At 42.7% G+C, this 14,974-nt stretch overlaps 1 protein-coding gene and 1 long non-coding RNA gene across 2 annotated transcripts in view; one reads left to right on the top strand and one right to left on the bottom strand.

Annotated features, from left to right (window-relative positions):
• Positions 1-104: 104 nt before the first annotated feature.
• Positions 105-5,360, bottom strand: LOC135090952 (prostamide/prostaglandin F synthase-like). Its single transcript, XM_063988189.1, has 5 exons — positions 5,118-5,360; positions 4,174-4,378; positions 2,581-2,696; positions 2,066-2,215; positions 105-1,668 (listed from the first exon to the last, which is right to left on the bottom strand). Exons 2-5 carry the CDS (start codon positions 4,307-4,309, stop codon positions 1,555-1,557), a joined length of 516 nt encoding a protein of 171 aa, XP_063844259.1. The 5' UTR covers positions 4,310-4,378; positions 5,118-5,360; the 3' UTR covers positions 105-1,554.
• A 436-nt stretch (positions 5,361-5,796) lies between these two features.
• The window catches only part of LOC135090955 (uncharacterized), a 68,437-nt gene continuing 59,259 nt past the window's right edge, over positions 5,797-14,974 (top strand). The window contains exons 1-2 of the long non-coding RNA XR_010262212.1: positions 5,797-5,872; positions 6,673-6,792. This is a non-coding gene — a long non-coding RNA (uncharacterized LOC135090955). The remainder of the gene's footprint in view (positions 5,873-6,672; positions 6,793-14,974) is intronic.

Raw genomic sequence — 14,974 nt, 5'->3', positions numbered from 1 at the left:
CAGTGTGGCAGAATCCCACATCCTTACGAAACACAGGTATAGATGATACTGTCTTCACCTCACAGTCACCTTAGTAAACACCTTGTTGGAGAAGCAGTAACATATTTTTGTGACACAAGTTTAATGATATTCCTTACACAGTGAACATCACTCATACACACTGACGCTACACTACCCTCCGCCTTGTTTCCTACCGAAGCATTTCAAAACGAGGCTTCATTATGGCAGGTCAATGCGTATGAGTGGATGTCTGCACCAGATGGAAGTTGTATCATGTTGCATACAAACCAAAGACTTCACAACACATTATGAGGTATACAAAATCAACTCAGCCTCAGTAAGATGAATAACTCTTCTGCAGATGTCATTCATAAAAAAAATTTGCATACACTAAATAACAATAGGAAAATATGCCCTTCTAAATTGTGCAGCAATTACTAATACTCTACTGAATCAGTCCAAGATTATTTAATATGTCAGTCTGCTTACTTCCTCAACTCAATTAATGCCATCACTGACTGAAAGGAAAGATATTTATCACAAAAACCAAACCTACATAAGCAATGTGAGCAAGTCAGACATTTAGCAGCAATAAAAAGTGAATGGACACACACACGTACACATAACTGGTAACTCCTGTAACCTTCAGCTGCTTGCTTCTCTCCACATCACAGCAATGCTTCAAATCAAACACCTTACTAAGAATGTGAACCTGCTTGGATTTCTACTTTTCAAGGATAATTTTTCTACCTCATTACAAGAGAAACACTTGCTACGGTTTTGAAATAAATTTTCCCTTTCTCTTACAAAAATAAAGCAATAAAGACGTGAAAAGTTCACTTCCCTTTAGAAAAATAAGTGATCCTTCTACTTTGAGCTTTGTGACACAAGTTGACCCTCACCTGAGCATCTAAGCTTACTGCCAGTAAAAGATTTTCGGAACAGCTACTGTACTCACAATTACTACAGACAATTCAGTGTATTACAAGCTTGTACAAGGAAACTGTAAGGCACATAAATACTAGTAGCATCTACATAGTAATGATTCTGTATTTCAGATGATCTCTCACATGTTGACCTTGTTTAAAAGTGTTTAATTCTTTATGTGCTTTATAATCTCCTGTGTTATTCTTCACATCTTCCTCAGAATGGAGGCTGCCTCAAGTATCTCAAGTGCTTGTTAATATTCTCTATCAGTTTCACTTGTTGCAGTTTCAATCAGGTACAAGACAACAACACTGCCATAAATACCTTATTGCCTTAAATAAGCTTAAATCAAACCAGATGCCAGATTACATAATTGAACTAATTATCAATATTCATGTAGCTGTTTCATTACAATCTCTTTATAACAAACCTGAGATAAATCAATTAGCAATAACTGCAAATATAATCAAATAAAATACTAATCAGTGTCTTTTACGAGAAACCCGCAACAACACACATGCGCACACTAATATAAATTGCATTAAACATTCCGTATAGATTCTTGTTCACTTCTACTCTTTGGTAACAAGACAGCCTGCAGCTCCCAATCCCAATCTACAACTCATCTTAATCTTTAGCAGGCATAGCACACGCCTCCTCACATTCCTGGTCTGTTACTTTCACTGACTCGTCAACTGCAGTCGCATCTTTCAGATCTGTAGGAACCTCTATGCTCAGAGCCTGAAAGATTTGCAAGAGTGTCAGAATATAAAGTTTCAGTTACCAGTGACTTAATTTTACTGTACTTGTATTTCAGTTCCAGTTCATGTTTGAAGAGTTGAGAGGTAGGAGGTAAGAGGAAAGATGCTGAAATTAAAGAAAAACAGATAATGTTAAGAGGAAGGAGATTGGGATCCTTATAGGAGTTGATCTTGGTAACCAAAAGTTTGACACAGAAATGCTCAGCAGCTCTGGAACTCAAGTCATATTCTTACTTCCTTATTCAACACTTCAATCTATCTATCTATATGCCAGGCCAGCAATCCCCATAAGGGGTGGCCCAGACAAAGTACTACACACTCATACACACATCAAGTCTCTCTGTATGGTGTCCTACAAGCAAAGATTCAACACTTACTTGTAGAATATCTGAGTTATCTGCATGATCTGCTGGGTTATCTTGCTTAAATTCAAACAGGACCTTCTCTCCTTTGGGAGCCACCACAAGCAGCCCACCATTCTGAAATCCATCTCCCTTCATGTCTCCACCAACCTTCCATGCTTTGCCCTGGAAGAAAAGGCTGTTGTAAATCTCCTTGCCTCTACAATATAATCTTAATCACAGCAATAAATGTGTTCAAGGACAAAGGAAAGCGAGTCTCGCTGTCCCTCACTTATAGATCAATAATCTATCCTAGTCAGCAGGAAAAGCACTCTTTCCTTGGCCCTTAAAGCAACAAAAGGTTATTCTAGAGTGTGTGCTGGTCAGAGAAACTAAGTTTGGCTGTCTCTCACTTATGGGCCAATGATCTATCACAGTCAGAAGGAAAACCTCTCCTTCCTTGGCCCTTGAAAAAAACCAGCAAGTAACTTCATTATAGCAGTAATAACAAAGACACCAGTAACAATAACATCAGCAACAGTGTTAGCCACCTTCCGCACAGCATCACGAGCCACTTTGGCAATAAGTGCAGGAACCATGTTCAGGAAGCCAAGTTTCTTGAAGTTCAAATCCTTGAAGCTTTTCTTGTCAGTGTCAATATACAATTCTGAAAGATAAGAAATATTCAGTAGTCTTTTACATGAAGGACACATTTATTAAATGCACAAGTAATTGATATTACCAAGCCTTAGAATTACTGGGGTAAGCTGAGGTCTTGCTTAAAGGTTAGCCCAAGGTATGCAAAGCTTCCTTGGTCATCTTGGCCTGATCAGAAAGAAGTCAGAATTGTGTTTTTGAGAGAGTCCTAGCAAAGGTTCAGTCCCTGGTAAATGCTTCACAAGGACAATGTAGCCGACCTACAGGATTCATTTTTAGGAGTGTTAAAAGTAGAAGGCCGGAAGTAATATTAAAGTTATATTTGGCGCTGGTCAGACCTCATCTAGACTACGCGGTGCAGTTCTGGTCCCCACATTACAGGAAAGATATAGGTCTATTAGAATCAGTACAGAGGAGAATGACTAAAAGGATACAGGGGATGAGGAGTATTCCTTACGAGGCGAGGTTGAAGCTGTTAAATTTACATTCTTTAGAGAGACGTAGGTTAAGAGGGGATCTGATAGAAGTCTTTAAGTGGTATAAGGGTTATAACAAGGGAGATGTAAGCAAAATTCTTAGGATCAGCAACCAGGGTAGAACAAGAAATAACGGGTTCAAGCTTGAAAAATTTAGGTTTAGGAAGGAGATAGGAAAAAATTGGTTCTCAAATAGAGCGGTAGATGAGTGGAACGGACTCAGTAATCATGTAGTTAGTGCTAGTGCTAGGACACTAGAGAGCTTTAAGAGAAGATTAGACAAGTTTATGGATGGGGATAGCAGATGGAAATAGGTAGGTGTGTTTCATACAGGGACTGCCTCGTGTAAGCCTGGTCGCTTCTTGCAGCTTCCCTTATTTCTTATGTTCTTATGTACAGGTCAATTTATCAATGTTTCCATGCTGCTCTCAGCCAGGCCTCCACACAGACAAGGCAACACTCCCTCTCTCATTGCAGAAAAAAATACAAAGGAAAATTCCCAGTCCCCTCATTGCATCCCTTTCAGTCACCTTTTATGACACACAAAGAACACAGTGGCAGTATTCTCCCAATCCCTCCATGAGTTCAAGTGTTAACCCAAGACTCACCACAAGCAAAAAAAAAAATTCCCAGCATGAACTCGAAGCTGAACTCCTCCAAACCAAACAGGTATGATATACTAGAGCAGGGATTCTCAACATTTCCTCCATCATTAGCCCTCTCAGCTTGATGTAATTTTCCATTTACCCCCTTACTTCCATACACTCTCTTTTCCTCCCTCTCCTACACACACTTCTATTTTACAAAATGAAATTTGATTGAATTATTATTCAGTTATCAGGTACATTAATTATTTACCCTCTGACATGTAATTTTTTTACCACCAAGGGCTAAATTTACCCCTCATTGAGAATCACTGTACTAGAGGCTGATGCTGAGAGAAGAGGCACCTTATGAGTTATGTAGCTCCATAGTCTCTTTGCCATCACTAAGGTAAGCAACAACAATCACCTCCATCAAAAAACTTTCCCTCGATGAACTCCTCCACGCCAAGCTCCTCCAGACCAATGCCGATGAGACGCACATTGGCCTTGGCCAGGTGGGGTGCCAGGGCGCTGAGCTCCTTGGCAGCCACCCGGCAGAACATTCATCCAAAGCGGCGCATGAAGAACAGCACACAGCTGCCCTCTGCCCAGAAGCTGCTCATCTTTACCTCCTAGTGATCATGAATAAAAGTCAGGAAGAAGCAGTTGTGTTAGGTTTGGTTAGGTGAAATTGGAAGCTGAGATAAGGTTACTAGTTTGGGCAGGGATGCTGAAAGCCTTAAGTATTCTCTTTAAGCCTTTTGGTTACATCTGCAGCCAGTCTTAACACATACAGTCATTGTGCAAACTGGTTATAAGTCAAGCTAAACCGGATGCTGAGAAAATAGTTACTAGTTTAAGCAGGGATGTTGAAAATTTAATTAATCTTTTTTATTTATTTATTTATTTATTATATATATTTTTTTTTGTGACATCTCCATCCAGCCTCAACTAATACAATCATAGAATAAAATTAATAAGTTAAGTTAAACAGGATACTCAGAAATGGTTCCCAATTTAGGCAGAGATGCTGAAAGTCTTGATTAATCTCTTTTTTTATCTTTTGATGACATTTCCATCCAGTCTCAACTCACAGTCACAATGTACATTGACTATATGTTAAGTCAGCTGATAATAAGAAAAAATATCATTATTTTTGCAGAGATGCTGCAAATCTTGAATAATATTAATCAATCAGATCAAGATGAAATGCACAAACTCACATGTAGCTCAGCTTTCACTTCATTACATCATCTCCAGCCTTAACCAAACGCAATGGAACCACAAATCAATAATATCTAGTTATGTAACCAGGGAAAAAATGGTTCGGATTTCGGCAGGATGCTGCAAACTGGAGATAAGCATACTCACACATTTGGTATCCGCCTTCTTCACCACATTATCTGCAATTTTGGCCAGCTCAGACATGGTGGCGGTGCACAGCTACACACACACACACGGGATGGGGAGGTTTTGCTGCTGTGACAGGAGACAAGGGCGAGAAGAATGACTGCAAAGTGACTGCAGAGCGCGGCGCGGGACAAAAGTGTGAGTCACCGTGACACACCTGTCGATCAGCGACACTCACCCTCCCAGGCCTCCCTCTCTCTTTTCCGCCTCTCTCTCACCTGTATGCAGGTTAAAACTTATGAATACATGAAATGACGTGATTTTACAAAGAAACAGTTACCAGATTAATAAGAACACTCTAAAATACATCAGAAATACGTGTACGAATCGATACAATTGGAAGAGGAGAATGATATACCGAAAGCTAAATTAGAGAGATCGAGGAGCTGTCGCTATAGGAAGAGAACGGATAAATCTAGTGACAGACCTGTCATTCAGGATAGCAGGGTTTAAGTGACCTAGCTATTATTATTAATATCAGAAGAAAACTGACAAATATGGAGCGAAGAGGGACAGGAGATTCTGCAGATCTTGATCTTGTGGGGTGTGGGCTATCCCAGACCACCTACCAGTATCAGGATACACTTCACTCAGCCGATCACCCACCAGCTCACTACCAAACCAAGTGAACCTACAGTTTAGGGATGCTAGGACTGGAAGCAGCGATAGAACGCTATGGATCTGAGGATTTTCCTCTAATCTACATCAAGTATCAAGTAAGTATGAAGTGATGTTGATGCTACAAGTGGCCCGGGATCACCCCTGAACCAGACCTTTGGATCGGCAACTTCTGTATAAGACAAACAGACAAAAGACAAGCAGAAAACAAACAGTCCCAGCAACACATTCATACAACCAATCTTCACACATTTGCTCGCCAGCCTGTCTCGCCCTCATCCACTCCTACTCCTGAGATTACGGAGGAAGGTTGTTGTTTTGCCCACTCGCCTATTACATGTACTGTGAAGGGGAGAAACTGTTTACAATTATTATTTATTTATTCTGATGAGTGGTTTTCAGTGAAAGTACGAACTAATGATTATAATCGTTAGGCTAGGTTAGATTGTTACATTGCACGTAAGGTATTAAAGTTACATTCGCTCTCGAAAGATGTAGACAGGGGCATCTGATTTAGGTATTTAAGTTCTTTTTCCAGATAACTCCTAAACGTGCTAGTGTGACGGCGCCTTATCCAGACGGAGTGACGTGTGTAAGAAATTATACTGCACGTGTTTAGGTTTAGGAAGGAGATAGGAAAAAATTGGTTCTCAAATAGAGTGGTAGATGAGTGGAACGGACTCAGTAATCATGTAGTTAGTGCTAGGACACTAGAGAGCTTTAAGAGAAGATTAGACAAGTTTATGGATGGGGATAGCAGATGGAAATAGGTAGGTGTGTTTCATACAGGGACTGCCTCATGTAAGCCTGGTTGCTTCTTGCAGCTTCCCTTATTTCTTATGTTCTTATGTACAGGTCAATTTATCAATGTTTTTAGGTATTTAAGTTCTTTTTCCAGATAACTCCTAAACGTGCTAGTGTGACGGCGCCTTATCCAGACGGAGTGACGTGTGTAAGAAATTATACTGCACGTGTCCAAAAGGCTCCTTGTGGTGTGAAACTTAATGGAGGAAGTAAGGTAAGGGAACATGTTGTTGTTGTTGTTGTTGTTGTTGTTGTTGTTGTTGTTGTTGTTATTATTATTATTATTATTATTATTATTATTATTATTATTATATGTACTACTACTACTACTACTACTACTACTACTGCTACTACTGTGGCTAGGTACTGTAATGTGGTTAGGTACTGTACGCGCGCGCGCGCGCGCGTACATTTTCAACACACACACACACACACACACACACACACACACACACACACACACACACACACACTGCATAAGCATATGTACAACGAAAGACAAGGCAATACACACACACACACACACACACACACACACACACACACACACACACACTGCATAAGCATATGTACAACGAAAGACAAGGCAACACACACACACACACACACACACACACACACACACACACACACACACACACACACACACACACACACACATACACACACACTGCATAAGCATCTGTACAACGAAAGACAAGGCAACACACACACACACACACACACACACACACACACACACACACACACTGCATCACCATCTGTACAACGAAAGATAAGGCAACACACACACACACACACACACACACACACACACACACACACACACACACACACACACACACACACACACACACACACACACACACACACCTTTCTCTCTCTCTCTCTCTCTCTCTCTCTCTCTCTCTCTCTCTCTCTCTCTCTCTCTCTCTCTCTCTCTCTCTCTCTCTCTCTCTCTCTCTCTCTCTCTCTCTCTCTCTCTCTATATATATATATATATATATATATATATATATATATATATATATATATATATATATATATATATATATATATATATATATATATATATGTATGTATGTATGTATGTATGTATGTATGTATGTATATATATATATATATATATATATATATATATATATATATATATATATATATATATATATATATATATATATATATATATATATATATATATATATATATATATATATATATATATATATATATATATATATATATATATATATATATATATAACCTAAATTCTGCTGTATTTGGAAAGTGGCAGTTTAGCATAATATTTGGAATAATTACATATGTACGATAATTTTACCAGAAGTACAATAATTTCAACCTGTGTAGTACGATAATAAGGCCAAAACAATCTGGCAACGCTGGGCTGAGGCGGAGAGCCGTACAAGTTAAGCTTTACCTGCAGCAACCTCTCCTTCGTCAGGTTCTGCTCATTACCTAAAGGTCTTCCCTTGTCCTCTTGCACTCTTTCTGTACTCGACCTCTCCAACTTTCACTATACAAGTCGCAATGCCAAGTGACCTACAGAGAACAGGGTGAACAAGGATACGAGAGAAGGGGGATTCCGGGGATTAGAATCAGCAAGGTCAAAAGATTGCAAGGGGTCATGGCGAAGTGATGCAGTGGCGGAGTGATGCAGAGGAAAACCACGTGCATTATATAATTAATGTTCCTTTGCACGACATTAATATCTCGTGTGCATCTTGGCTATCAGGGTAAGCTTCCGAGCCTGTAATGTATCTGCTTGCTGTTGAGAAGTTGTGTATCGGCCGCCTCGGACACCCTTGGGCTTGCGACGCTAATGTTTACATGCCCGGGCAAAATTTAAACGTCGCTGGACATTAATGATTATAGGTTACAATAGTTGCAAGTAATGAAATATGGAAGTGCTGCCGACCAATAGCACAATGTCAGTCTTTCATAACAAACGACGCTACGAGATGAGACCCCTACTGCCTGGGGCTCACTGGGCCAACACACCCACGCCTGAAAAACTGGTACTTCCAATAAAAGGGTTTCAGTCAGTAAAAATCCTCTCCTCACCGCACAGATAAATATATAAACCACTCTGAGCAAGGAAGCCAAGTGGGTTTGTTAAGTGAGTAGGTATACACAGTAATTATTACCGACAAAGAGATGAGTAAATACCAGCGGCGTTCTACAGGGCTGGCTGAGGCTTGCGAGTTTTTGTCAGCGGATCGCGGTAATCTTGAATATTACCCAGGCAGACTCGGATGATTAGTGTCCATGCCAGCTCCAAGTGCTTAATAATAGCCGCTTGATGCAGTAATAGATTTGATACCTGGCAATCCATATTCAGCCTTTAAAATACGGGGTAGCGGTGCAGTGGTTAGTCACGTGATGAAAACAAAAACGACCCTTGGCCAGCCTCCCGCCGCCACCGCCTGTCTCCGCGCCGCTCCTCCCACCTTATCTCCTGAATGCTTAATGCAAGTGTTGGCGCGAGTTATTTATTATTCACAGTACACGTCGAAGAGTGGGATTATACTTCTCTCGTATTTACTCAATAGGTACTAGCGGATAAAGGAAAATAAAGCGTGCGTTCGAACTTTTCTCTCAAGCACCGTGCGGTCGAGGTAAGGGACAAGTCATTGCGGGTTTGTTGTCTAGGGGAACATGACGATGAGGAAAGGCCGCGTGGACGGTGTTAATGAGGGCACAGGTCAAGGGTCAGGCCGGTCACTAGGGGCTCGGGCTGTACGGTAAGGTTGTACCCACGCCGACGGTAACGGGACAGTGGGGCAGAAGGGCGGGGACTGGTGGGACATGAGGGCAGTGGCGGGCATTGCAACTCAAGGGAAGGGAATGCCTGATGGGATCACTAGACCCGCCGCGCCAGGGATGGGGTGAGTTCAAGCGAAGGGGAGTGCGCGGGGCGGCGACTGTCTAATACAGAGTGCAGTGAGCGAAGGAGTAGTTATTGTTCAGAGTAAAATGCAACCGAGTACGCGGTACAGACGGCCAGGGCGTGGAGCAGACAATGATAACAGCGCCGCCGCCACCATTGCAAGGTGTGGGTACGGCAGCCAGATGTACGATGCTTCACGCCCGCCGCGATAACCCCCCGAGAGCGGCACCAGCGCAGTCACACTAAATTCCTAAGTGTTTAACCACGCAAGACGCCCCCATTTATTATAATACACATTCGTTTTACCGCACACTTGCTCTGAATAACATGCTCCAATTATTTTTCAATTACTGATCGGGTCCACCAGCCTGTAGAGGGATTATCATATAGATTGGCGCGGCGCGGAAGGCAATATGCTGAACCGATCACCCTCGCCGAGAAGAATGGCCATCGTGCGGGCTAGGCTGCTTATTTTTCCTTCAGTTATTTGCGTCAACTTGCTTTATGAGGAGCAACGCCGAGGATCTGGTATAGAAGAGCAATAGCCGAATATTCTTATTTCTTTCCTTCTTTCGTTTCCTTCATCATTGTTTCTGATTCGTAACCAAAATCATCACGGGAAAGAATTTTGACAGGTTACTTTGAACAGAGTGAAGGCGTGTGAAGTGTTTGTTTTGTTGAACTGTGCGTGTGTGTGTGTGTGTGTGTGTGTGTGTGTGTGTGTGCATTTAAGGGTTGGACAGGGCGGAGCGGGGCAGGGCGGGGCGGGGTTGAAGTAAGGAGGGTTACATAATATTGCCGAGAGATGTAGTACTGTGTTGAGTGTTCCTCCTTCATTCCCCCCCCCTTCCTTCTCTCCTCCACTCTCTCTACTTAATTTATTTTCTTCTAATCATTATTTCGCTCACTAATTCATTCTCTATTTTCTTCCTTTCCATCATTCCGCGTTTCACTTGTTCATTGTTACTTCTTTATTCCGACTTACTCCCTCGCACTGTTCGTCATCTCCCGCGCATCCATTCCCTGGTGCACCTCTTCACCTCCTCTTTTACTCTCTACCTTTTGTCTCCGTTCCCTCCTCGACTACTCTCTCAGTTCCAGGCGCTATCTTCCTTCCCCAGCCATGCATAACACTCATCTCATTCCCTTGCCCGCTAATCTGGCTTGCTACTCATTTTACTCATTCTGCCTATCGCCACACGCTCGTTATCTACTCCCAGGGGATGAAATAAGACGCTGGATAACGTATCCTAATCAGCACTGCTTTTTTCCAGTGTTCCGGGTCTTGAGTTGGCTGTGGCGGCGCGCACACACGCGAAAAGAAGATAAGGTATGTAAACAAGAGCGAAATGGCCAAGCAAACAGCCATCCCGCGCTCCCTAAATGCTACACGAACGGTAATTGATTCACTGAGTCCGCAAATCAAGATGTTTCATTAGCCGCCCCGCCTTGCACGCCACGCAGCGTCCCCGCGCCCGCCGGCACACCCTCTGTTATTATGGATTCCCTGCGAGTGGGTTTCTCGTACATCTGTCGCGCTTAGTGGGTACCAGTGTAGCAAAATAATAATAGCCTTGTTTATCATATTTATTTTTAAGTCCTATCTGGCGGGGAGTAATAAGTGAAATTAGCACAGTAACACGTTCCTTCGCACCGCGCCATTCCGGCCTCTATGCTCCGCTGGGCTGAGGGCGAACGTTCCCTGGCGACCTGTGGAGGCTTAGCACCCTTTGATGATTACAAATTAGAGCTTGAGAACACGAAAACTGGCCCTGACACACGGGAGCGATCAATAGCGAAAGACGCGAGGCCTTGAGTGGCGTTCCGTAAGGCAGCGATTCGGGCCACTGCTGTTTGCTTGGATATACACGAACCGGCGAGTTACCATCTGGCGTGTGTGGTCCGGCAGGGAGAGGGAGAGTGGGGGGAGAGCGAAGGAGGGAGTGCTGGAGAGAAGGAGGGAGGGACGGACGCACCACCGGAATACCTGAAGTCTCGTAATCATGGCAATTGGCAGGTAAACTCATGAGGGATTCTATCGTAGCCCCTGGTAATTACATCCCACCGCTAGGCCCTGCGGCGGCTGGCTTAGCATGTATTCTGATTATCTGCAGGCTTTATGAGGCTTGGAGAAGAGGGGATGGGAGGGCTGAAGATGGGAGAGTGAAGAGGGGGAGGAGGGGTCTGTTGTGTGGGGGACGTGGGGGAGACTTCAGAGCATCAGCGAGGATTTGTGGGGAGGGCAGGACGAGTTGGGGGAGGAGCTGACAAGTTGTGGATGTGTGGGGAGGAGGGAGGAGAAGATTGGAGCGTGATGAAATATGGCACGTTAAGGAAATGTGGACAGGAGTAGAAAAAATCAGGAATGTTAGTATTTTTTTCCTTTCTGCCTTACATTTTCCCTTCTTTCCTATTACCTTACTTATTTTCTTCCCCTTTTACTTCTCTCTTTCTTGCCTTTATTTAACTTGCTTTACAACACCTCTCACTTTATCTTACCTTACCCTACCTTACTTTACCTTACCTTACCTTACTTACCTTACCCTACCTTACCTTATCTTTAGCCCAATAAAAACTTAAGGAAGGGAAGATGCTTAGGGCAAATGATAACCACTTACCTATCATCATATCTACCACTGCTTCATTCCATCTGCATAAGGGAAGCGTAGGACAGGAGGAAGGGAAGCACAATAGAGAAACGGAAAAAAACACACAATCCCCCTTAAAAAAAAAAAAAAAAACCTGCAAAATCCACTTCCAGGAGAGGGAGAGAGAGAGAGAGAGAGAGGGAGAGAAAGAGAGGGTTTACCTGGCTAGTTCACCTGTCGTAGCCGCAGTAAAAAGTCGCCTTGAGGGGCTTGCCTTGACTATAATACACCTGGCCTGCACAGCTCATCAACACTGCAATATAATCACCTGGACTCAGCACTGCTCCTCGACAGTATCTGGCGAGGAGGAGGGGAAAATCCTCACCTTACGAAGATTGCATTTTGCTCTTCCTCGCAAAAGCTTCACCTGCACTATTTTAATGCATGAAATTCACCGCATTATGAAGGGAGGCGGGCAGAGGGAGAGGGAGCGGCAGACACGGGGTTGTCAGCACCAATAACAATGCAGTGCAGGACCATAAAGTAACCTGCGCAATATAATGTTAGGCAGCGTACAATGTAAACAATATAATGAGTGTTATCTGCTAGGGATGCCCGGCTCCTTCCCTCCCTCCTCCTCCTCCTCCTCCTCCTCCTCCTCCTCCTCCTCCTCCTCCTCCTCCTCCTTCTCTCCTCTCCTGCTCGTGTGAGTGATGGAGGAGACTGGAGGGAGATCAGAGTCCCTAGGAGGAGTCTCTCTCTCTCTCTCTCTCTCTCTCTCTCTCTCTCTCTCTCTCTCTCTCTCTCTCTCTCTCTCTCTCTCTCTCTCTCTCTCTCCTGTCCACTTCATCAAACCAAAAAATTGCGACGTTGATAATCAGAGAGAATGAACCCTTTCGATGCCCTATCAAGAAACTATTACTGGGGCCAAACAGGAGGTTGTGCGGGAGGAGGAGGAGGAGGAGAAGGAGGAGTTAGTGAAAGAGAAGAAGGTGAAAGAAGAGAAGGAAGAGGAGCAGAAGAAGGAAGTCTCTCTCTCTCTCTCTCTCTCTCTCTCTCTCTCTCTCTCTCTCTCTCTCTCTCTCTCTCTCTCTCTCTCTCTATCTCTCTCTCTCTCTCTCAAAGGTTTATCAAGGTCACTGGTGGAAGGAAAAGCCTGAATGGAACCCTTTTCTTGACTACTGGTAACCTACTCTACGTGGTTCCTTTAGTGACTCCTTGCCTGTGTCTCGCTTACTTGTGTCTCTGTTGATTGTATTCCCTTTAACTGTTGTCTTTGTAGGTGAAGTAGACAGTTTTCCTCGCCTATAACTCCTCTGTATTCCTGTATTTCCTTTGTTTTACATCTAGATAAGTATAGACCTAATCATCCTGGCTTTTTTTGTTACTACTACTACTACTACTACTACTACTACTACTACTACTACTACTACTACTACTACTACTACTACTACCGACTACTACTACTACTACTACTACTACCGTTTACTTCTGTTTATATTGTTAATAATGATGATGATGGTGACGGTGATGGTGGTGGTACTACTACTACTACTACTACTACTACTAATAATAATAATAATAATAATAATAATAATAATAATAATAATAATAATGATGATGATGATGATGATGATGATGATGACGATAATACTAATAATGAAACTCTAACCACTCTCGCGTTATCATCTGTCTGTCAGCATTTACTTTTCCACGCTTCATCGCATCTCTCTCTCTCTCTCTCTCTCTCTCTCTCTCTCTCTCTCTCTCTCTCTCTCTCTCTCTCTCTCTCTCACGGTAATTCAATATTTCTTACATCGCTTTCTTTAACTTTTTCCTTTTCTTCTTTTTTTTTCTTTTTTCTCCTTCTCCTCCTCCCCCTCCTCTTCCTCCCTCTTGTTCTTCTTCCTACAAACCTTTCGCATTTGTGTCTGGGTTTACACGCAGGACATCCGGGTTTACCTGCCCTAATATTTGCTCAGGTGCTTACTGGGTTTACTTATCATTAACTCTTCATTAGTTTTCACTTTCATTTACTCTAGTTCCATTGTGATATTTTTTTTTTAAGTTTATTTTCGAGTTCGTATGTATTTTTATTTTGTTTTTTTTAATTTTGTAGGTTATGTGAGTTTACCCTCGAGTTTATTTTTAGTTTATATTTGGGGGTTTACTTAAGTTTACAATCTGTTATTCTTTTCATCAACTATATATATTGGTAGTTTGAGTTTACCTTCTAGCTTATCTTTTTTTTCTTTTTTTTTAGTTTTATAATTTCTACAGGCCGGTAGTTCACTTGAGTTTACCTACGAGTTTATTTACAGTTTTCTCTAGTTTTATCATTTATCTCATTTCTGCTTGAGTTTATTCCTTTATTCCCCGAAGTTTATCACTGCTTACCTCTCCTCACGTGGCTAAACTGCAGACAAAATACCCATCATGCATCACCCACTTACCTCCCTGGATTCGAACCAAGTGGAGCACGTTGCCAGTTTGAGGGGGTAACCAGTGAGCCAACGGAACGGGACGGGAGGGAGAGAAGGAAGGAAAAAAGAAGCAAAACGAAAGTCAAAACAAAAGATCAAGACAACAAACAGAGAATCATTAAATTTACAGAACATTATGTGGAAACTAGGGGAGGAGGAGGAGGAGGAGGAGGAGGAGGAGGAGGAGGAGGTTATATCTTCCTTTGCGGCAGCTTGGCGGAGGCGTGGTGACTCCAGGGGGAGGGGTGAGAGGGGAGAAGGAGAGAAGGAGAGTGAGGGGGAGGAAAACTGGGAGAGATAGAGAGAGGAAAGAGATGAGAGGCTGGAGAAGAGGAAAACCGAAAGAGATAGAGAGAAGAGAAGAGATTAAGACAATAGGTGAAAAAGGAAAATATGAGAGGGAGGCGGGAGAGTGGA

The sequence above is a fragment of the Scylla paramamosain genome, chromosome 36, assembly GCF_035594125.1.
Source record: "Scylla paramamosain isolate STU-SP2022 chromosome 36, ASM3559412v1, whole genome shotgun sequence".
Lineage (NCBI taxonomy): Eukaryota > Metazoa > Arthropoda > Malacostraca > Decapoda > Portunidae > Scylla > Scylla paramamosain.
The sequence above is the reverse complement of the archived record's forward strand: the minus strand, read 5'-3'. Positions and strand labels throughout refer to the sequence as shown.